This window comes from Lynx rufus, unplaced genomic scaffold, assembly GCF_022079265.1.
Source record: "Lynx rufus isolate CCGP_SWC_20201006 ecotype Redwood Valley unplaced genomic scaffold, mLynRuf1.p SCAF_8, whole genome shotgun sequence".
Taxonomy (NCBI): Eukaryota; Metazoa; Chordata; class Mammalia; order Carnivora; family Felidae; genus Lynx; species Lynx rufus.
The window spans coordinates 118,501,756-118,527,450 of NW_025814896.1; the positions used below are offsets into that span (position 1 = coordinate 118,501,756).

General features: G+C 37.6%; 1 protein-coding gene across 2 annotated transcripts in view; it reads right to left on the reverse strand.

The window, feature by feature from the left end:
- BABAM2 (BRISC and BRCA1 A complex member 2) overlaps positions 1-25,695 on the reverse strand; it is a 400,562-nt gene that overhangs the window by 294,497 nt on the left and 80,370 nt on the right. For both annotated transcript variants that reach the window (XM_047069871.1, XM_047069870.1), the window contains exon 4: positions 19,898-19,992. In XM_047069871.1, coding sequence (XP_046925827.1) covers positions 19,898-19,992 — 95 coding nt within the window. The remainder of the gene's footprint in view (positions 1-19,897; positions 19,993-25,695) is intronic.

Here is a 25,695-nt window from a genome sequence, read left to right on the forward strand (position 1 = left end):
TTCTACCTTCCCTCCAGTTGACTGAAACATAACCAGCACGTACGAACTGTACTATGGCAGCTCATGAATGCTGGCTCCGTGCCAAGCTTGAAATGTGCACCTTTGACCAGTAAGCCTTTACATCTTTTGCACACGTTCTCTCTCTGCAGAGACACGAAAACAGGGCCCCCACAAAGCAGCCACAGTGACTGCCTTTGAACCATTTGTAAACTGAGCAATACACAGCAATTACTTAGTTGTATCAATTTTCCCTTTCTTAAACTCACCATCCCTCTCTAGCCCCCAAAGCCATTCCTCATCAGTCCTTTCAAAGCTGTGGTGGCCCTCACAGCCAACCAAAGAAAAGCATCTGTTTCAAATGTGCCATCCAAACAGCCATCCCTGGACCTCAATTATTTAATCACGTGTACCCCTCCAATGAAATGCCTCAAGAATCTTAACAAAGCCCTAACATACAGAGCTACCAATTTCTAATGCCAACAGCTCACTACCATCCAACAGAATGAGGCTCTTTTTACCCCTAAATACCATTTTTAAAAATTCCTTTAACAGAGGGCTATCAATATACAATCTTCATTGACCAAGAAAGCCTGATATCTACCTACAGCTGTAGCTCTCATCCTGGTTATCATCAGAGTAACCATGGAGGCATCTGAAAAAGACAGATTCTTGGGTCCTACCCGCTGAGACACTGATTCAGCAGACCTGGAATGATACATACTCCCTGGCCCTAGAAAATTTGTTTCGTGATTTTTGGAGCCACATTCAGGCATTCCAATGCAAGGCAGAAGCCAGAAAATCTGATCATCTTTCTGATGAGTTCTCTCCCTGAGATCAAAGACCCAAGTAATTTCACATAAACTCATTAGGCCTTCACATAAGATCCACTGCCTAAATGATGGCAAAATGCTCCATCCACTAAAGTTTTCCATTCAAGTTGCCTCACACATTTCCCAGGTAGTAACAGAATGGTCTCCAGACCTCTGCCTGCCTCTAGTAATTAACACATGGAATTCAGGGCACTCTATATCCAGAAAAAAAAAGTCTTCAGAAATGAGGAGTCAACATCATTCTTACTAATTTCTGTTTCTCCTGCTAGTAATAATTCTTCTAAACTTGATCCCCTCACCTGCCTAGATCAATAGTATATTCCAGGCTCCTCCTAGAATCCCATCATCCCTAATTTAATGTCACCTATGCTCCAGAAAAAAAAAGCACCAAATAGCTTACTAAATTGTATGATCATTCTTAAATTGGACATATTTAACTTTAAATCACCAACTTTTCCCTTAAATGTTTTTGTGATGCTTCCATTAATATGAAGGAATCAAAGAGGGGTTGCAATCGGCAGCCTCAGAGTGCAGGCATGCTTTCTTCAAGCCACACACATTTTTTACTTTAAAACCTTCAGACAAAGCATACACACTTCAGAGGTCACAATCCCCACCAATTACAAGTGCCTTTGGACCTATCTTTTTCACTTATTTTTATTACTTGGCTGGTTCCTTTAGGCATCTGAGTTTGCAACACCTGAATTAAGATTTTAGGGCATTTCCTCAAGATATTTTTAGTTCCCTCCACAGTTCCTTCATTTGTAGTAGATACATAAGGTGTTTATTAGTGTAAGCAAAATGCAACAGAAAAAAAAAATGGCTAAGGTTTCTCAGGCACTGAAAATGAAAGATAAAAAGAAAATTCTCCTATTCAATGTGCCCACTAATGTTTGTAAAGCAAATGACTGTCTGGGTGATATAGTTACTTCACATTACCTTCCCTCTATTAGACTATAAACGGTATGAGAACAGGGATAGTGGTACCATTCCTCTTTGTGCAAGGGTTGGGCTGGACACCGGCTATTCAACGTGGACACTCCAACTATTTGTCAAGTGAATGATCACTACTATTCAATTAATTATAAACTACGTTAAATATATTAAAGGATTCAAAACTTTTCCAGGGTCAAGAAAGATACTGGCTACTGGGAGCTAAACTAATCTGCGGTTATAAGCAGAAGTAGACAAGGGAAACTGAACAGCAATTCTGAAAATACAATATTGCAATATGACTAATTATAGTCATCAATCATTAAAAGTTTGAACAGTCTGAAAAATATTATCTTAAAAGCATTTCAAGATAGAATTTCTTTCCAAAGGTTAGCACACTTAAAATAAGAATGTAAAAAAAACACAGCTATAAAAACAAAATCAAATTATCATGCCTCAATAGACAAGGTCTAAGGGATACAAAATAGCACATTAAATCAGTTCCCAGTTCAAAAAAAAAAAAAAAACCTGCATGAGATGTTGATCTTCCTGTTTTTCATAAACCTTATAATTGCGCTTCCAGAAAACTACCAAGCATCTGCCTCTATGTAGCTAATTCATTTAATCTTGGAGCTCTCACAAGGAAATAGAGAGTATACTGTGCCAGGATCACTATCTTCTCTAGCCAAAATCATAATGCCTTGGAGCCAATTTCCTTTTGGTAAATTTTGATCAAATTCCTTCAATTTGCAACTTCCTTAGTACTGGTAATGGCTGCACATGTCACAAGTTAGTGTGTGTGTGTGTGTGTGTGTGTGTGTGTGTGTGTGTGTGTGTAACAATATACATTACAAATTTAATAGTAATATGTACACATGTGCACACAGTTGGACGTACCCACACATGCAGTCACACATACATATCCATGCATACCAATTCCTATACATCTCTCTATTTGATGCTCTGTGAATACCACAGTCACAAAGCCCGTTCAGACTTCCTTGATCCAGTAAGAATTCTCTGGTAACTAACATTACTTTGTAAATCTGCATTAATCAATTCTACTATGCAGCTAAACATAATGATAATCAAGGTTAATAATAATAATGCTGATGTGATAAATAGTCCCTTAAAATTTTCTGAATCATTAAAGAAAGATCACATCATGTTCCACTTTTAGAGTAAAGGGCATTTTATCAAAATTCAATTATTTTAAAAGAATTGGTGACCCATATATGGCTTATCCAGTAAACTTTTAGAGTCTAAATATTTGATTAATCAGTATACCTTATTTCCCAATTATTCTTGATAAAGTAGAATTTCTGTGATTTTTAACATATGGCTCCTATATTTAAAGTGCACATATTACATACTATTAACAGGGATTACAGATTAACCACATCACATTTTACAACTATGATCTATAATTCTTCAATCCTTGAAGTGCCAAACTGTTGACTCTCTAGTTGTTGTTATTCTTTAAAACTAAGCCACATTAAATATAATTCACCTTTCCTGATGCATCAAGGTCATTATTATGAGAATGTATTATAATGCTGCCTTTTTAAAAAAATGGTATCAGTAGGGGGTTAAGTGAATAGGGTTATCTGTCTTTAAATAACTCTAGGATAATGCATCTTTATAATCCTTCTGTTGTTTCTGACAATTCTCTTCAAATTACTATACACGATATTTGTCTCATTTTGCTATATCCTGTGTCATTATCAATCTTAATCTTTAATCATGCATTATATACAATTACCTAAGTAAAAACTAAAATGCCTTTATATATCTCATGTATAAAATAGAGCACATAGTCCCTATGACGGCTGTTACAAAATTAAGAACCTCTTATTTTTTTGAGGGGTGGGGCTTATTTTTGGTTTGTGACTATGACCAAATGGTTAAAGGTACATGAAATCTGAGACATGTATCTACCTACCAATTTATAGGAAATTCAGAGGAACAAAGGAACATGTTAAACTATGCCACAGGCATACAATCAACAAAATCCAGTGTGTGGTAATTTCAAAAGACAATGGCCCTACTTCTTCAACCACAAACTGCACATGGGAGAAAATGAAGATGGAGAAAACTTATCAGCTCCAAGAAACTTAGCAGCTAAAAGACCTAACAATTAATCACAGCATGTAGATTTTGGCTCAAACAATTTGAAATTTGAACACTGGTTATTGGTGATGCTAGGGAATTCCTGGCAATGTTTTTAGGCAAGATAACAGTATTTTGGCTATGTCTCTTAAAAGACTTCTTATCACCTCACACCTGTCAGAATGGCTGAAATTAAAAACACTAGACACAACAGGTGTGGGCGAGGATGTGGAGAAAAACAAACACTCGTGCACTGCCGGTGGGAATGCAAACTGGCGCAGCCACTGTGGCAGACTGTGCAGAAGTTCCTCAGGAAGTTAAAAATAGAGTTACCTTATGATCCAGCAATCACACTAGTGAGTATTTACCCAAAAGATAGAGGAACACTAATTCAAAGGGATAGCTGCACCCCTATGTTTATAGCAGCATTATTTATGAAAATACAATTATGAAAGCAGCACAAGTGTCCATCAACGAATGAATGCATGGATAAAGAAGATGTGGTGTATACATATGTGTGTCTGTGTGTGTACGTATACACACACACAACGGAATATTATTCAGCCATAAAAAAGAATGAAATCTTGCTATTTGCAACGACATGGATAGACCTAGAGAGTATTATGCTAAGTGAGATAAGTCAGTCAGAGAAAGACGAGTACTGTATGATTTCACTCATATGTGGAATTTAAGAAACAGAACAAACAAGCAAAGGGCGAGAAAAAAAAAAGAGAAAGAGAAACAAACCAAGAAACAGACTCTTAATTATAGAGTCTAACCACAAACTGATGGCTACCAGAGATGAGGTGGGTGGGGGACAGGTTAAATTTGGTGATGGGGATTCAGGAGTGCACTTGTTGTGATGAGTACCGGGTAATGTATGAAAGTGTTGAATCACTACATTGTACACCTGAAACTAATATTACACTGTATGTTAACTAACCTGAAACTAATAAAACACTGTATGTTAATGATAATAAGATAATAACTATAATATATAAATAATGATTCCTTATCTTTTTATTAATTTTTTTAATGTTTATTTATTTTTGAGAGAGACAGAGACAAGAGTGCAAGGAGGGGAGAGACAGAAAGAGAGGGAGACACAGAATCTGAAGCAGGCTCCAGGCTCTGAGCTGTCAGCCCAGAGCCCGACTCAGGGCTCGAACTCACGAACCATGAGATCATGACCTGAGCCAAAGTCGGACGTTCAACTGACTGAGCCATGCAGGCACCCCAAAGATTCCTTATCTTTTTGAGTAAATACAAAAGTATTTACAGATGAAATGACATAATGTATGGGATTTGCTTCTAAATAATATGGTAAGAGATAAGTGAATGTAGATACAGATGAAACAAGACAGAATATGAGTTGACAATTCTTGAAGCTAAGTGACAGAGCCATGAAGACTCATTATACAATACTGTTTACTTTTATATATGTTTGAAATTCTCCATAATACAAAGTCTTTAAAAATGAATCAATTCTATGGTTACAAAGAATATTGTTTCGCTCTGATTTCTAAAAACTATCTAAGAATTATGTTTTTGTGTCTAAAAATGGCTAGTTACAAATTTACAGTCATAAATTGATGTTAAACATTTTAAAAAGCTCTATCATTAAACTGATCTTAATTTTTTAATCGACTAAGGTTTCTCAATTTTCAAACTTTTCATTAATCCTTTTCCTTAATTTCTTTCTTTTTTTTGTGTGTGGAAAGAGAGTGCACATGGGGAGGAGCAGAGGAAGGGAGAGGGAGTGGGAGAGAGAAAGAGGGTGGGGGAGAGGGGGAGGGAAAGGGGAGGGGGGAGGGAGAGAGGGAGAGAGAGGGAGAGGGGGAGAAAGAGACAGAGAGACAGAGAGAGAGAGAGAGAGAGAGAGAGAGAGAGAGAGAGAGTGAGTGAGTCTCAAGCAGGCTCTATGCTCAGCATGGAGCCCAACGTGGGAGTCGATCTCACAATCGTGAGATCATGACCTAAGCTGAAATCAAGAGTCAGATGCTTAACTGACTGGGCCACCCAGGTGCCCCTACCTTAGATTTTATAAACATCTTCTATTGCATTATTTTCTTAGAAAACAAAATTCTCACAGGACATGCTGTAAAACAGCACATTTACATTACAACTTTAATGATTATAAATAAAAAGGTCTAAAAAGTACTAACAAAAGAAATGGTGCCTAGCCTCTCTTCAGGAAGTTAAAGTCATGTTAATGGATTTATTTTTAGTCTTCAAAGTTTGTAAATTACTATTAATAGATTTTCTCATTCAAAATATATTAAGGGTGTCAATTTATTCACTTTAAGCTAGAAAAGGCACAGTTTTTAAAAATTTTTTTAATGTTTTTATTTATTTTTGAGACAGAGAGAGACAGAACATGAGCAGGGGAGGAACAGAGAGAGAGGGAGACACAGAATCCAAAGCAGGCTCCAGGCTCCGAGCTGTCAGCACACAGCCGACGTGGGGCTCGAACTCACGGACCATGAGATCATGACCTGAGGCAAAGTCAGACGCCCAACTGACTGAGCCACCCAGGCGCCCCAGAAAAGATACATTTTCAACATAAATCTACAGCTAATATCTCAAAATCATTTCTGTTCAGTTCTATTCATGTATCAATACAAACACACAAACCCAAATGTCTAAAATAGTTATTTCATCTTTTCCTGACTCTAAAATGCTTTTAACTTAATATGAGTGGATTTAGTGAATTTGGGCTCAGGAGCAGTACTGAGGTAGGGTTGAAAGTAAAACAAATGATTAACTCACACTTTTAATATATTAGTTTTTAAATTAAAATCAAACTTCCTTGGGACAAATTTTGCATTTTTAAAATACTTCCTACAGGGGCTTACTGAGCTAAAGTCCATGGTAACCTTCCAAGTACCTCCAAATCAATAAAATAAATAAATCCTTTTAAAATGTCCTTTGAACATACAAATGATATACAATTGTTATATTAGTCCTTACCGATGAATTTTTTCAAATCTCCTAAAGGACCCCTTTGATTTCAAATGAGTGATGATCTCTGGTAGACAATTTTAGATCCTATAAGTAATTTGCTTCCTTTCTTTTAAAAAATCTATAATAATCCAGACTTTTTACTTTTCAATATGGCTTCTTCATAAATGTTCTTGAAATACAGTCAAGAAACTACATTATAAATGTGTTGAATGTTTTGCTTATAATAATATTGTGCTTCTATGGTATTTTCATAATCCCAATAACTTAAAAACATTTTTTAATGTATACAAGGTCTACTGAGTCATTGTCAGTTCAAGGCTACAAACCACTCTGTGGTTAACTGATTACATCAGACCAGCGTAAGGGTTGAGCTGGCACTTTGCAGGTTTAAATATCTTGGCTCTCCAAAGCCTGTGTGGGGGCTGCAGTTTGGCATAAAATTCTCAGCCGGATGCAGATAATTTCTCCGAAAAATGTTTTTAAATGGCTAAGAGGTTTTTTTTTTTTGTTTTTTTTTTTTTAGCTTTTTTAAAATGTTGGAGAAAGCATACATTAGAACCAGGTTCAAATTTATGAGGCTCTTCTCCTTTTTAAAATGTTCCCATCCCCACAGATAACCCAAGTACAGCAAAATAATCCCAAACCTAAAGACTTTCAAATAAAGTACAAAACCTCACATTTATATGAGTTCAAATGTAAGCTCAAAAAGCAGAATAAGCTGCTTCCAATTATATAGGGAAACAAGGGGACTTCTTTGAAAATACAAATATTTGCCAAGCTCTCTGTACTTATCATTATTATGTTGCCCTTGGTCATTTTGGTTTCCACACCCACAATTTTATTTCTATTTTTCCACTCAAATATTACTTTCCTTCCTCCCACAACAGCCTTGTGACACTGGGAATAATATTAAGAGTTTTATCAATAAATATAGGCATAGGTACTAGGTGCCTTGGCCAGCATAATCCATCCCGTAATCAACAGAGCTGACCAGTACTCATCCAAACTGTCAAGGTCATCAAAAACAAGGGAAGTCTGAGAAACTGCCACAACCTAAACAGACATGAAGATTATGCAAGACTAACGTAATGTGGTATCTTGGACAGGATCCTGAACAGAAAAAGAACATTATTAAAAAAAAAAAAAAAAAACAAACTAAGAGAATCTGAATAAAGTAAGGGCTTTAGTTAATAATACTGTATCAATATTGGTTCATTAATGTTCACATATGAATCACAGTCATGTAAGATGTTAATAACACCAGGGGAAACTGAACGTGGGGCATGCAGAAACACTGCACTATCTTTGCGATAATTCCGTAAATCTAAACCTAAAAATTCTAAAAGTTCTAAAATTAAAACTCTGTTAGGGTTATTCACTCATCAGGCCCTGTATACCAAAAGCACACAAATCAAGCAAATTGGAAGACCAGCCTCGGAAACAAGTGGAGAATGTGAAATAATCAATTTCAAAATTCTGAAGGAATATAATCAACAGTTAACCGCACATTTTTCTTTAAAAATATATAATAAAAATTTGACTCCTCTGAAAAACTAATGCGCGTACATGAAGTTCATAACAATTTCCAGAAGTGCACTTAACCGCAGGTGGCTACAAAGTAAAGATACCAAAAATTTCTGTAATCCTCAATACCACAGGGGGGAAAAAATTACCTAGATCATGAACATCTCACAAAAGCTTCAATGTCTTTTTCTAAAAAGGAAAACAAAACCTAATAAGTCTGCAGTAGTTCCTTAAAATCAGAGGCTATGCTAGTAATGAGTAATCTTTAGCTTTGGATTCCAAACCCCTTACAATTTCACCTCAATCTACCTCTGTAACTGTATTTTCTAATATTTGCCCATGCAAACTCTCCCCCAATAAAACCGGTTTGCTGCTCAGTGCTTCCAATATGTTATCCTTGGTTCGTGATGCTTCTCTGGAAGCTCTGTCCCCCTGCCCACAGCGCCATCCCCTCTGTTCATTTTCTAAATCCTATCCCCTGCTTGAAGACCCAGGTAAAACCCTCCTACCTCCATGAAGCCTCAGATCACCACAGACTCCACAATCACTACCCCATCAGAACTCCGGTGCCATTAATGTGGTACTTAGCATATCGATGCATTTAAAAAAATATATGTATTGGTGTGTACTTACTAAGTCCCTTTACCACACGTAAGTGTTATAAATTAAAGATGAATAAGATACGGTCTCTGCTTCAAGGTGCTCAGGGAATGGTAGAAAAGACAAAAATGGAAACACACAATTACTGGACAAAATAGTAGTGCTCCAGAGATAGTATTAGGGTGCCATGACAGTATACTACAATTTGCTACAATATTTCTCTTTTTAAGTTTAAGTCCTGTTTCTCCAAACAAGCCAAGGTCCTCTTGAAAGGCAGAGTTCTTCATCTCCAACTCAATGTTGTGTGTATGCTAGCCAGAAACAATTCTGATGCAGTTTCACTAAAACTTTCGTTCCACTCTTATTTTCTTAAGAGAAACATGGGCAGAATCCCTGTTCATAGCCATAAGACTTACAACGATGAATTAAGACTGTTTTTAGTTAAGTTATTAACCATAAACTACTATTAGTTACTAAGAATTCACAAATTATCATTTCACTTAGTTAACAGCCTTAAGCGGCAGGCAGTCAGCGTTTTTTATGAGAAATTTAAAGAAAAAGGACTGGTTTCCGATACACCTTTTATTTGCCTGGGTAAGTACTAACCATCAGAACAGGTCAAAAGAATAGAAGCCAATTTTAAAAGATGTTTCAGATCAATCTGTAATGTCATCAGAGACATGCTTACGATAATATATAAAGTAAAAATCACTGACAACTGTGGAGGACATACGTACAGGTGACACAGATGCAGAAAAACACTAGGAGTAAAGACATTAACTTCATTATACATTAACACTCATCTCTAAATTGTGCACAATTATAGATTTGTTTTCTTGGCATTTGCCTATATTTTATATGTTAATAATAATAAAAATATGTTATCATAACTTTAAAACCCAACTCTCAGAGGACAATGCTGGAGAGGGTAGAAGGTGATAAAGAGAGGATAACAAAGGAAATCAACCAACCAACGACAATGAGCAATCTCCAAACACTGATCATGAACTAACTCCTCTTGCTCTGGGAGAGCAAATTCTTAAGCTGAAATGCGTCACATGCAACTCAGTACCTCATTTTCCCAAAAGCATTTTTGCAAATTCAATCGAGTAAATCAAAACTGGTAACATCTGCTAAATGTTATATTTGCCATTGGATTTCAAAAAATAACTTGGTTTGCCTTTTTTTTTTCATTTGTCTTATGAGAGTGAACATCTTAAATGTCCCTTGTTTGTACTTTCAAGATGCTCTGTTTTTCTACAACTGTGCTTTTAAAGCCCTGTTTATAACACACGCCTTCAAAATTATACGTGTATATAGACATGTGTATATGTTAATACTCCACTCCTTAATCTACAGTTAGTTGTAACAGCAATGCCTTTGGAAAAATAGATGAAATCACAAATCAACGTTTTTAAACCAAAGCCTTCCACCATCTCCCCTTAGGAGGTACATTTTACAAAGAATAACATTGACATCCCTCCTACCTCATCAAATGTTTCCATGGCTGATAAGTAAAAACAGTGATATTGGGTAGAAGTACAAATTGAGTTTTTAACTCATCAGCACATAAACCAATTTTGCATCAAAATTTCTAGTAATTCTCTCGTATTCACTTGGATCATACATAAATGCATCCTTTGAATCCAAGCTGCATTCAACTCGAGAGAGCATGAGATGCCACCTCTAAATAACATTCACCCTTATTTCTACCTTAGAAAAACCTACTGGAACTTAAAGTCTAGGTTTTCATAAAAAAGGAAGAAGTACACTGTTTTCAAACATCTTACTAATTAATGTTACTTAACATTTTTATTAACGTCAAATATTTTTAATTAATACTTTGTATTAATTCTGTATTCTTGCCAACAAAGCGAGTAGTATTTTATGGTCCACTAAAGTTTTGTGTGTTTTTGCTATGAAAGTAAAGGGTAAAATTATATGTTCTCAAAAATGCAAAACAACTGACTTCTGCTTTTACCCTGGGGACATTTGCAAATTCCAGGCACAAGAGGGAGGCTGAGAATCCAGGCTTTGCACAGTCACAAAGCTGCTGCTGGACTCAGAAAAATCATTTAGAACTTTTGGCAGAGCCTTTAGAGACATCAAACATGTAGCCAGTTATCCTCAAGATATTTGATGAATTCTGTGGCCGCCCATGGGCAAGAAGCTAAAATTAAGCAAGTACCTCTGAAAAGCAGAGCCGAGCTATCAACAGTCTTATAATCGAAAATTTAGAATTTCAAATCTATTGGGGCAAAGATCCATGCTAGGTATTTGAATATTTGGTAAATGATGTGGAATTCTACTTTAAAATATTTCATGAGCCAAGGATCTTAGAAGTGTCTGAGAACACTGACCACTCCAGACTTTCACAAAAAAGCCCTGAAGAACTCTACCTCAGAAATCATAGTGAACCACAGGTAGACGACCCTTACCAAAGACATAAACCAGCCTCAACCCAGCAGAGTCCTATATAGCTTCAGGTGATGAATCAACACTCTCTGCCTAGGAGAGGGGACAATGAACCCTCTCTCTATAAGATGATCACATCATCTGAAGCCTCTATGGTTGCTTTTTTTTTTTTTTTTTAAACAGGAATGTCTGACATTCACTCAAAACTACGAAAGACGGCAAATACAGAACCACGTGACTGATAACTAAAGAAAAAAGCAGGCAAAATAAACAGACCCTAGGATAGTCCAGATATTACAACTGGCTCACAGGACTGGAAAATAAATAGGATTAGCATGTGCAATAAAATGGCAAAACTATAGATAAAAAGATAAATTCACCAAAGCATTGTGGAATTGAAAAACATATTACTAAAAATAAGAACTCATTAAGTGGACTTAACAGTAGAGTAGACACAACAGAAAACAATACACTGGAAGAGAAGTTTGGCATTGTCTAGTTGTGCTATTCATTTACTGCCGCTCCTCTTCCCAATCTACTCGTTTGTCCTGTTTATGAAACTGGGACTGGACCCTGCAAACACTTTTTCTTTGCCAGCTGGTGCAATGTTTAGCTGGTCAGTAGAAAGTGATGGAGGGACAGCGCAAGGCATAACAGAGGGAGGAGCTTCTAATCCCGGTTCTGAGGCACTTTCCATAGTTGCCCCTATGGTGCCACTGCCAGAGGCATGCAGGAGACCCAGTAGTGCCACCCTCCAGCCTGTTTAACCGGCACCCAGCCCATTTCCACTCGCCACCCTGGCCCACCAGCACCCAGTAGGCCACACCAGTTCTGGTCTGCGGCACCCCCAAGTGCAAATCTCCATAATCCAGTGGGCTGCAGTCACACCATCTCCAACAAGGAGGACAGAATGTCAGCCCGGGGCAGGGAACGGAGACCCAGGGAAGGAGCCTTCCAAGTTTGTTCCCTCTTGGGTATTCTCTCTCAGCCACGGAGTAGCTGCTTTCTACAACCGCTGTGCTTTGCATTCTCTAGAGTGCTCTTCTACTCCGTTAAGTAGCTAATAATTCTCGTTACTCAATTTTCCCTATTTGAGTTACTGGTATGGTTTCTGCTCCTGACTAAACTCCAAATGATAAACTGGTCAAGTTTCCTTTTAAGGGTACCTTGTTTGTACTTTCAAGATGTTCTGTTTTCCTACAACTGGGCTTTTAAAGCCTAGTTATAACACATACCTTCAAAATTAAACATGTGCGCGTGCACGCGTGTTTATTAATCCTCTCCTTAACCCTCTACACCACGTGGCCCAGCAAGATAGCCCTTCCGTATATACCCCTCAGAAATGCACACACATGCTCACTGAGACAGGCACAAGGATATTCATGATAGCACTATTCACAACAGCAAAATCCTAAAAAGAATCCAAATGTCGATCAATACTAGAATGAATAAATAAACTGCTCTGCGCTCATGCAATGGAATGAGCAAACAACAATAACAAACTACAGGGGTGAAGCTCACAAATAAATGTGGGGTAATGGGGCGCCCGGGTGGCTCAGTCGACTCCTGATTTCGGCTCAGGTCACAATCTCATAGTTCATGAATTTGAGCCCCGCATCGAACCGATCCTGATCTAAGTGCTGGTTACATGGTATGTTTATTTTTTGGAAATTCTCCATGTAAGACACTTGTGATTTGCAAACTCTCCTGTAGATACATCATTCTTCTATAAGTTATATAAAAATGTGGATCTTTTATAAATGATCAAAGAATCTGTTCCTTAGTCTCAACACTTCCTGTGCTCGGAGCTGGTAGAGCACTCCTCCAATTATCCCCACGGCATCATGGGCACACACCCCCATCCCTGCACGTATCGCCTCAGGCTGCAGTTTCATTCACTTCTCTGTCTTGAGCATTATGTCCAGCTTTAGGGCTAAAGAGGAGTCTTTTAAGGGTCTCAAATGAGGCAGTAAATAAATATTTGAAAAATGAAAGAGATTGCGGTTTTAAAATGTGCTGTAGGCCATGGCACAGGGAAGTGTCTCGGAATAGGAGCACCACACACCTGGACGGCATTTTGCAGCCATGGGCCATGCAGTCCATCTCAGCAAAGCGCATTCTTCACATACATTTCATGTACACACGGGACGGGCACTGTTTTGCAAGGACACATTCAAAAGATGTCCTTCGGAAGGCACAGTGAAGAGCGAGCAGGGGAGCAGTGACAAGGTGTCAGCACAATCCTTCTTTCTACACTTACATTCCATATGAGCAGAAAAATCAGTGAAGGAATGAGTAACATTAGATTCCCTACTGTGAAGGTGCTTGTCCCAAACCCAAGACCGCTCTTACCTTCTTCAAACTAGGAAGTCAGATATCAGTGGCTTCCACTTTTGCTATAATTGCAACATGTCCTTCTCATTTAAACTTCTGAACCACCCTTCCTCCTTGGTGCAATTTTATTTTAAATTAAAGGGAATTATCATTATTACTTTTGGGGAAAGAATTTCACAATGCCCTCTGGGTAGCCAAACATACCACAGGGCATTGCAAAACTGAGGCTGAAAATCACTGCCTCAGAGATTCTGCTAACTGATTTTTATCTCCCAGTTTCTCTAAAACTGAATCTCTTCTTCTATTTTGAAATTTTCATCTAAAACATCTTTTCGAGTCTTGGAAACCAACAAGTCCCTTAAGAAATACACAAACTTAGGGGAGACCTGTTCATCTAACAAACGTATATTGTGCACCTCCACACACCAGACACTTTTCTAGATACTAGGACACGGCAGTGAAGAAAATGAATTCATTCTCTCAAGAGGCTTTCATTCCAGTGAAGAAACAAGGGGAACCCTCTATCCCAATTTGCCTGGGACTACCCAGTTTCAGCACTGAAGGCACTACATTCCAGAAAACCCATCAGCCTCAGGCACACCAGGGCCATTGGTCACCCTGGGACAGAGGTACCAAACAAATAAGCAACCAAAAATTTATCAAATAGTAGTTAAGTGCAAAGAAGAAAACAAAGCATGATTTAAAAATGACAGCGTAGGGGCGCCTGGGTGGCTCGGTCGGTTAAGCGTCCGACTTCGGCTCAGGTCACGATCTCACGGTCTGTGAGCTCGAGCCCCGCGTCGGGCTCTGTGCTGACAGCTCAGAGCCTGAAGCCTGTTTCAGATTCTGTGTCTCCCTCCCTCTCTGCCCCTCCCCTGTTCACGCTCTGTCTCTCTCTGTCTCAAAAATAAATAAATGTTAAAAAAATTTTTAAAAAAATAAAATAAAATAAAAATGACAGCCTAATGGGGACGGTGTTACTACTACTTTGTATAAGGACACCAGGAAAGGCCTCTCCGATACAATGACATTTGAAAATAGGAGGGAAGCAAGCCATTCAGATAAATGGGGGAAGAGAGTTATGAATGAAAGCGGTGAATAGCAATTCTCTAGCTGGATCTAGATTCAACGCAATTCCTATCAAAATCCCAGCTGGGCTCTCAGAAGAAACTGACAAGCTGATCCTAGGAAATGCAAGGGACCCACAACAATCAAAGGATTCTTGGAAAAGAAGAACAAAGTTGGAAAACTCATATTTCACACTTCAAAACTTATTACAAAGTCACAGCAGTCAAGACAGTGTGGTACTGTATAAGGTTAAAATACAGATCAAATCAATAGAAAGGCAAGTTCAGAAATACACCCTCACATTTACAGTCAACTGAGTTTCAGCAAGAATGCCAAAAGAACTCAACAGGAAAAAACAGTTTTTCCAATAAATCATATTTAGACATCTGGATCTCCACTTATAAAACAATGAAATAGGGCCCCTATCTCACACAATACACAAAAATTAACCCCAAATGGATCAAATACCTAAATGTCAGCAAAAAAATTCCAGAAGTTTTTAAGGAAAGGATAATGGTAAGATTTCATAACCTTGGGCTAGGCGATGGTTTCTTAGATGTGAAATCGAAAGCACACACAACAAAATAAAATGTAGAGAAGTTAGACTTAAATATTTTTTGTCCTTCAAACAATGCTACCTAGAAAGTTAAAAGACAATCCACAGAATGGAAGAAAATTGTGACAAGTCATATACCTTATATCCGGAATATACAATGAACTCTTACACCTCAACAACAGAAGGCAAATAACGCAATTTAAAAAATGGGCAAAGGATTTGAACAGACACTTCTCCAAAGAAGTTATAAAAATGGCCAATAAGGACATGAAAAGATGCAAAACACCATTAGCCATCAGCAAAACACAAACCACAACCACAATGAGATACCACTTCACACGCTATAATAAAAAACACAGATAATAACAAATTTTGGTTATTTGGGTGTGGAGAAACTGGAACACTTATATTGCTGGTGGGCATGTAAAATGGTATAGCCACTTTGGAAAGCAGCCTGGGAGTTTCTCAGGAAGCTAAACATAGTCACCATTTGACACAGCAATTCTACTCCTAGGGATATATCCAAGAACAATTAAAACAGTCCTTATAATAGCCAAAACATAAAAACAACCCAAATGTTTATCAACTGATGATGGATACATAAAATGTGGTATATGCACACAATGTAATATTATTTAGCAATAAATAATGAAGTAGTGATACATGACACGTTGAAAACTGTATGCTGATGAAACTGGTCAGTCACAAAGGATCACATATTGTACGATTCCATTTATAGGAACTGTCCAGAACAGGCAAATCCACAGAGACAGAATGCAGAATAGTTACTGCTTAGAGTGGATACAGGTAGGAGTGGGGAGGATAGGGAAGTGACTGCTAATGTTTAAATTTGACTTTGATAGTGACAGATGTTAACTAGACACTGTGGTGATCACTTCACAATAAATACAAATATCAAATCATTATGTTGTACCCTTGAAAGCAAATAATGTTACAATGTCAATTATACTTCAGTTTTTAAAAATGTAAATTCAACTCTGGCAATGGTTACACAACTCTGTCAATATACTAAAAACCACTGAATTATACACTTTAAATGGGCGGATTGCATGGCACATAAACTATGTCTCAATAAAGCTGGTAATTAAAAAAAAAAGAAAAGAAATGAAATGAAGCTGTCCCCAAAATGGAAAATGATACCTCACTGGAAACAATGTCAAGCAAAGACAAATGACCTTCTGTTGGAGACGTTACTATAAAAGATGGGTTCAATGAGTGATTCCCAATAGCAGTTCACAAACTAATATATAGAAATGGCCCAGAGAATTTAATGACTCTTCAGCTCCCTAACAGGTGTAATTCGCTATTCCAGTGGGATCCAGGAATCTGTATTTTTAACAGGCTTCCTAAATTATTCTAATGGATAGCCAGAAGTGGGAACCACTGGACAACTACATTTATAACTCCATGATTTTATGACTCTGGTGTCCATGAGATACTTGTCTCTGGTGTCTATCTAGTATTTATCTGGATCTGGTATCTCTATCTAGTAGTTTGCATTCATCTGAGGATCTCAAAGTCCTTAATGAAACTCATCTCTGTGAATAAAGAGCTTGAGTGTGGAAAGAGGTGACTTCATCTGATGGATTAGAGCACCTCACATATTTTTATTGGCTTTATGTGCATCCTTTATTTAATTTACTTCAAATCCTTTCATGGAAAGAAGCCAGTTTAAACAAATTGAATAAATAAAATATTCTCAAAAACTGTATTTCTCAAAGTGGAACACATTTTTGTCTCAAATATTTGTAATTTAATACACTTTTTATTAAAGAGCACAAGCATATTATGGAATCAAATGCAAAATAATTTTTATTAATTTTGAAGATAAAACCCAGTAACTTCAGGGAAATTCCATATTTGCCACAGCGACTACTTTGGACTACACTCCCAGAATCTAAGGGTACCTATTCATTCCCTCCTGCAATTAGTACTTCAAGGGGAAAATCCAAAATCTCTAGACATTCTGTTCTCCGCTCCATAGGTGATGAAATATGTAATCCCTCCTTCATTCAGAACTTCATACGGACTAATCAGGTTATTAGTGACTGTGTTCTGCACACTGCAGGAAGGAAGGAAAAAAGGCTGACCTGAATTGAAGAATTAAACCATAACCTGTTAACAGGTGAGGGAAAAGTCCTTTGGAGGCATGCTACGCTCAGGGAGACGTCTGCTGACATTTATCCCGTCCTAGGGTTTTAGCCAGATGACAATGAACATCCAGAGTACCTCAAGGGCTGGGTGGACCTCACCAGCTGGTAGACGGTGTCCCCTGGTTGCTTTTCTAGACTTGCCTAAACCACTGGTGCCGGAAGAAGCACTGGGTAGCCTGCCTGAGTCCTCAGATTGACTATAGCTGAAGAAAGCATTCCCCTAGATTTGTAATTGTCCTCTTAGACATAGTGCTTTGATTTTTTTTGGCTGTTCCTCTTCAGCTAATTTCTCAAAAACACCTGCAAAAACTTCACTCAGGGACTAAATATAAGAAGAGTAGCGTTATAATATCAACTCTGACACAATTATACAATTCTAGGTCCATTTTCTCAGTATTAGAATAGAAAAATAGTGGGGTGCCTGGGTGGCTCAGTCGGTTAAGCATCTGACTCTGGATTCTGGCTTAGGTCATGATCTCAGGGTGGAGGGATCGAGCCCCACATCACACTAGGCACTGGGTGTTCAGTCCGCTTGGGATTCTCTCTCCCGCCCTCTCTGCCCCTCCCCTGCTTGCACACTCACCCTTGCACAGGCGCTCTCTCTCTCAAAAAATACTAAAATAAAAAGAATTTCAAAACCCATACAAAATAAAATGAAACAGAAAAGTGGAATAAGCTGAACCTCGAGGTCCTTTTGGGTTTTAAATTCTACACTCTCACAATACTTTTCAATATTGAAGATGTGCCTTGCAAATTTTAAAGGCAATTCCCAAAAAAGAAGTTGTAAATATTTCTTATCCTTTCCTTCATGGTATTCTCTCTTGTATCATCCTAGCTCAAAGCCCCTTTCTTCGCCCTCCCCCAGATTTTGGCAACAGTCCTCAGTTCTGCTCCTTACCCTTTCCTTGATCCATTATACTGACCACATTGCTACTGAATGATTCTGTTATTATCATTTCCTTCAGTGGCTCTTAACCTAGCATTCAATGTTCTCCACAATCTTGTCCCAACTTCCCTCTCTAACCTTTTCCAGCCCTTCCTTATATTAACTTACACTTCAGCAAACCTGTCAGTAGCGCTACAATACATTGTACATTTCATTTGCTTATGTCATGCCCCCCGTTTGAAATTCTCTCTGCCATACTCCCTACTTAGGCTCCATTCTTTGAGAGTGAGTCCAAGTGTCACCTCTACTACAAAGCCTTTTCCGACAACCTTCTTTAAATTCCTGGAGCACTTAGCCTGTAATACATCTTTGGCATTTCGCATATGTTACCCTCCACTGGACAGATTTAACACAGAAGAGGTCTGTAGAGATACTTCTAACTCTTTAATTCCAGGTAAGCCCCTCCGCTTCAATATGGGGTCAATGTGTAACACGTAGCATCTAAAGGGACCATGCTTAAACTACACATTTTTGAAAATCAACTAGCAGTTTGAGTGTAATTATTAGAAATTTTGCAACAAACCCAGCCTACTCTTGCCAATCGCATTTTTACGGCTGTGTTCCAAAATTTAAGATAATTCTTTAGGTTTGGGTTAAAACTTCCTGTTTAACACTTCCCTTTTTAAAAAGGGAGGGGGGGGACAAGATTTCAAAGTCATCAAAATTTTTAATTACAAAACTTTGAGACAAAAAAGACCAAAGAAAGGACATAGTTTTGAACAATAAAACCCTCTTATAGTATAGGCATCATGGCAAAACTGAACTTGAGAAGGGAAAGAAAGAGACATTTTGTCTGGTCAGACCTTTTAAACAAAATGGCACATGTTTTTCTCCACGAGCAATGTGAAACACACAATTTTTTATGTAAACCACATGTGCTCTGACAAGTACCACAGCTCCTTTCCCTGCTTTAACCCCAGAAATATTTTACTTTAACTACAAAGTTTTTGGTCTTGCTTAATAAAGAACACTTAATCTGATCTTTACCCTTCTGATAATAATACTGAGATAATATGGATACAAGTCCAAATTTGCCACTTTCACTTCTATACAAAAAAGGCCTCTTGAAGAGCCAAGAAACACTCCCCTAACAAGCTCTGTGATGAAGTGTTAGTAAACATTAGAAAATTGATTGCAGGCATGAAATATTAAGTTAAAATAAAGAAATCTCTTCAACATGTCTCTTTAAGCTGAAGTAAAAATATTTTAACCAATATGCTACAGATTTTAATTCAAAATAGTCTGCAAGTAAAACTGCAATGAAAAAAAATCTTTAAACTATGTTGGCACATGAAGAGTTGTACTTATTTCAGAGGACAGAGGAAAAAAGGGGTGGAAAAAACCCCACATGTTTGGCAAATTTATCTGTCAAGCAATTGTCAAAAGCTAATTTTATTTTCCTTCAACAAATAAAGATCATCCAAAACGAGCCTGCAGTACTCACATGCAGAGCCGAGGGATCTGGCAGGAATTCAGCATCTTCTCCAAAGATAAAATCAGGGGGCAGCTCTGGGTATTGGGCATTGAAAATGATATCCCCTGAAAGAAAAGAAAACATCAGGCCTTTTGTATTTCCTTGCTAATTTATGAATGTTCTGAGGAATGCATCAAAAACACTTCTGAAAAAAAAAGAAAGGAGTTTACATTTACTTTAACAAAAAGAAAAAATTCTGAGGGACGCCTGGGTGACTGTCGGCTAAGCGTCTGACTCTTGATTCCGGTTCAGGTCATGATCTCACGGTTCATGAGTTCAAGCCTCGCATCAGGCTCTGCGCTGTCAGATTCTCTCTGCTTGGGATTCTCTCTCACCTCTCTCTCTGCCCCTACCGAGCGTTCTCTCGCTCTCTCAAAATAAATAAATAAATGAATAAATTTTTGAAAAGCATCTTCTAAATGATTAATTCTTCAAATGGAAGAAATGATATCATCTTTTAAATTCCTATCTACAACACGCAATCAGAAGTTTTGTCTCCTACCACACTACAAATATAAATACCCAAGCAGAAAAGTGGAAGCATCCACATCCAAAGCACATGAAGATTTTTCTATAAGAAATGTTACCGTCCAATCACTGCCTGCTAATTAAGAAGCCTTTCCTGAAGACTGTTTCTCTAAAGATAAGGACCTTGCCTTGAAAAAATTAAACATGCAAACTTTTGGTATAATGGAAAGAATATTTGGCTTGGAATCAAAAAGGTCAGGTTTATATCTACAATGTATCCTAATTATTTATTAGCTGACACCGTCTTGAAACACAAGACAAATTACAAAGTCTCCTTAACAAATTTGTGTTGCTAAGTTCTTCCACCTCTGTTCCTTTCCTGTCTCCTTCTTTAGCATTTTTTTTTTTTTTGCCCCTCTGCCCACCCCAAGAACCAGTACTCATCATTCTGCTAATACCAACCAGCACATTAGTGTATGGGCAATTGAACACACGTACCAGGTTCTAGCGTATGAGTGTGTATACATGTGCACATGCACACAACCTCTGTACCCACGCACAGAGTTTCATCAGTCCAATCATTTTTCCTGCTCAGACAGGATCTTCATAGTAATATCCAAATTAATACACTTAGACTTCAGTTCTCACTTGAGCCTCTCTACCTCTACGCACTATGTGTTTCAGTCTCAAACTCTGCAAGTCTAAAAACATGCTCTGACTCTCCCTTTTCTCGCTCCTCACTTCCCCTAGCTGATTTTCCTATTTCTAGAGATTCCTTAATCCTCCATGCTGTGACTTGAGTGTCCTCTTTGACCTTACGCACACTCTTTATACTATTAGAAAACAAGTCACCTCAATTCTCCCTCCAAAATGTTTCTCACATGGGTATTTCCTGCTGCTAACAGCTCTCTCCAGGCCCAGATGACCTAGTTCATGCATTCATGCATCCAACAAAAAAAGTAAAATTGAATTCTGCTGTAGCCACTATGCTAGCCACTAAAGATAAAAGAAAAAACTCTGCTCTTTAAGAATCGACAGACTAGAAGAACTCAATTATTTTCATACCCTCCTAAGTGGTCTCCTGGTACAAGTTTCCCTCCAGCCCATAATATATGCTATCACCAAGTAAACATTCTTAAAGTAATGCTTTGCCCCAAAACTTTCTAGCTCCAAAAACTTCAATGATTTGCTAATGTCAAATGGAGTAAAGGGCAAATCTTTCAAACTAGCCTTAAAGGCCTCTGAAATATGACGTTCCTACTTATTGGTTCACCCTTCTATCTACAAGCCAATACCAACCTTCCATTCCAGTCGATATGATCTGCTTACTGACCTCCAAACTATGACACCTACTTGAAATGCCCTTTCGCCTTGCTCAGTTCTTACCTATCCTTTATAAGTGGACTTTATAAGTCCACTTAATAATCCTGCCTTGCATGAAGACTTTCCTGATAAATCCAGTACACGCCAATCATCATTGCCTCACATTCAACAATACTGACTAGTGACGCCATTCACTTGAGTATTTAGTTGTAGTATTATATTGTTTTTTTCCTGTTCTACTGATTTCAAAAATTCATAATAAACACATGGTATATGTGAGGCACTGTGATACACACTGTGTCAATATAAGGATGGTTCTCCTCAAGGAGCTTACATTTAGTCAGGGAGACGGGATATACACACAGAACCACAAATACAGAGCAGTACAAGGACAAACATTTGATTTTCCTAAATATCTTGCAAGCATTCAGAGAATGAACAGGCTTATACTTATTTGGTGTTTCCAATGGGGCAAAGTGTAACATACAGAATATATTCAAGAAATGTTCAATATATTTAACAAAATTCTATTTTCTGAATTGGATATCTAAGTACTAACAATCTACAATAAGGAATAAAGTACAGAAGAGTTACTTCCACCTCTTTCTATAGAGAATAAATATGAGCAAGAAAACATACCCTTCATATTTACTCAAAGAGAACAAAAACACTACTTCAGAAAGCTATATGCACCCCTATGTTTACTGTAGCATTATTTATAAAGCGAAGATAAAGAAGCAACACAAGTGCCCATCGATAGATAAATGGATAAAGAAGATGTGGTATATAGGGGTACCTGGGTGGCTCAGTCGGTTAAGCGTCCAACTTCAGCTCAGGTCATGATCTCATGGTTTGTGAGTTTGAGCCCCGCATCAGGCTCTGTGCTGACAGCTCAGAGCCTGGAGCCTGCTTCAGATTCTGTGTCTCCCCCTCTCTCTGCCCCTCCCATGCTCATGCTCTGTCTCTCTCTGTCCCTCAATAATAAATAAACGTTAAGAAATTTTTTTTAAAAAAAAGATGTGGTATATACACATGATGAATTATGACTCGGCCATAAAAAAAGAATGCGATATGCAACAACATGGATAGACCTAGATGTTATAATGCTAAGTGAAATAAGTTAGTCAGAGAAAGACAAATATCATATGATTTCACTTAACGTGTGGAATTTAAGAAACAAAACAAAGAAAAAAAGAAACAAAAAAAAAACCACATTCTTAAATACAGAGAACAAATTAGAGAACAAACTGGTGGTTGCCAGAGGGGAGGTGGCTGGGCAGATGGGGGAAATAGATAAAGGAGATTAAGAGTACACTTATTTTTTTAAGTTTTTTACTTAGAGAGAGAGACAGAGAGAAAGCACGTGTGTGTGCATGAACGGGGGAGGGGCAGAGAGAGAAGGAGGGAGAAAGACTCCTGAGGAGGGATTCTCAAACTGACAAACTGTGAGATCATGACCTGAGCCACAATCAAGAGTCGAACACTTAACCAACTGAGTCACCGAGGCGCCCCTAGAATGCACTTATTTTGATGAGCACTGAGAAATGTATAGAATTATTGAATTATTACACTGTACACCTGAAACTAATATAACACTGCATATTAATTATACTGGAATTTTTTAAAAGGGTTAAAAAGGAAAATATGCTTTTCAGAAGTTGGATGTAGAATTAAATTATCAAAAGTAGTATAATCACTACCTCCTCATCATCTTCCCACTATCATTATCTCTGCTTGTCAACTGTATCTATTACAAATTATAAACTTACTTCAAATGTGCTAACTGTAAAGCATTATTAACCCAAACTAAGACTAAGTAGCACTAATAGAGACAATATGAACATCCTGATTACTCATTCTTATTCAACTCCACTCAGTACACACAATTCCTTAGGACATATACATCAGAGATAATGTTTTTAGAAGTCCCATAGTTGGCCTACTTCAGTGACATTTAGAAAACAAATTCATAAGGCTAACAAAGCAGAGGCATTGAAGTTTTGGAAAAAGCCAAGCTAGACTCTATTGTGCATATTAATATTCAAAAAATAAACAGCATGCTAAATTCCAACAGAAGTTTTGGGGCACCTGGGTGGCTCAGTGGGTTAAGCATCCGATTTTGGCTCAGGTCATGATCTCACACTTCATGGATTCGAGCCTCGTGTCGGGCTCTGTGCTCGCAGCACAGAGCCTGCTTAGGATTCTGTCTCTCCCTCTCTCTCTGCCCCTTCCCCACTCGCTCTCAAAATAAATAAACTTAAAATAAAAGATTTTACTACTTTTGTTACTACAAGAGGACATAAAGCTGGATTTTCAAGTTCCCAAAGTATCACTGTCAGTAATACGTATTTCCAAACCACTAAACATTAAAAATCTGATCCAAGGAAATCCACTCTTGCCAATTCTACTCAACATTTGACTGGAGGTTCTAGCCAGGGCAATTAGGCAAGAAAAAGAAATGAATGGCATCCAGATTTAAAGAAAAAACATTATCTCTATACACAGATGACATGATTTTGCATATAGAAAATCCTAAGGAATACACATACACACAAACACACCAAAATAAACAAGTTCAACAAGGTTGCAAGAGACAAAATTAATGTACAGAATTACATTTTTATAACACTAGCAATGAAAAATCCAGAAATGAATTTTTTCTTAAATCCATTTACAACAGCATCAAAAAGAATAAGATACTTAGGAATAAATTTAGCAAAACCAGCAAAACTTGTACACTGAAAACTATAAAACAATGGAAAGATATGGAAGAAGGACTACATAAATGGAAAGACATCTCATGTTCATGGATCAGAAGCCTCAATATTGTTAAGATGACAATACTTCCTAAATTAATCCACAAATTTCATGCAATCCCTGTCAAAATCCGTCCTGGCTCTTTTTTTGCAGAAATTGACAAACCAATCCTAAATGTCATACAGAAATGTAAGGGTTCCAGGATGGCCCGAAAGCAATCTTGGAAAAAAACAAGTTGGAAGACCTGCTTCCCAATTTCAAAACTTATCATGGAGACACGCTAATCAAGACAGTGTGGTACTGACGTAAGAACGGACATACTGATCAATGGAATAAAATTCAGAGTCTGGAAATGCTCTGACATTTGTAGTCAACTGATTTTTTTTATTTTTAATTGAAGTATTCTCGACGTATATTAAATTAGTTTCAGGTGTACAACACAGTGATTCAACAATCACTATATACATTACACACATTACAAAATGCTCACCACGATAAGTGTATTACAATATTATTGACTGTATTGCCTATATTATACTTTTCATCCCTGTGACTTATTTTATTATAATCAATTGATTTTTGCCAAGAGTGCCAAGAGAATTCAATGAGGCAAAAAGAGTGTTCTCACCACCTCACACTCATAAAAAGTATTACTATTTAAAAAAAGAGATGACTACTATTAAAAAAAAAGAGAGAGAAAGATAACATATCAAGTGTTGGAGAGGGTGTGGAGAAATGGGAACCCTTGTATACCACTGATAAGAATGTAAAATGGTACAGCTGCTATGGAAAACAATATGGCAGTACCTCAAAAATTTAAAAATAGAATTGCCTTATGACTAAGCAATTCCACTCTTTGGGGTATATACTTAAAAGAAGTGAAATCAGTGTTTCAAACAAATATTTGTACACCCATGTTCACAGCAGCATGATTCACAATAGCCTAATGGAAACAACACAAGTGTCCATCAATGGACAAACAAAATATGGTATACACATACAATGGAATATTCTTCGGCCCTTAAAAAGAACATTCTGACATATGCTATAATATGGATGAAACTTGAGGATGCTATGGTAAGTGAAAATAAGCCAGTCACAAAAAGACAAATAGTTTATGAGTCCACTTTTACGAGGTACCAAGAGTAGTGAAATTCATAGACACAGAAAGAATGGTGGTTAGCAGGAGCTGGGGGGCAGGGAGGGCGGGGGGGAGAAGG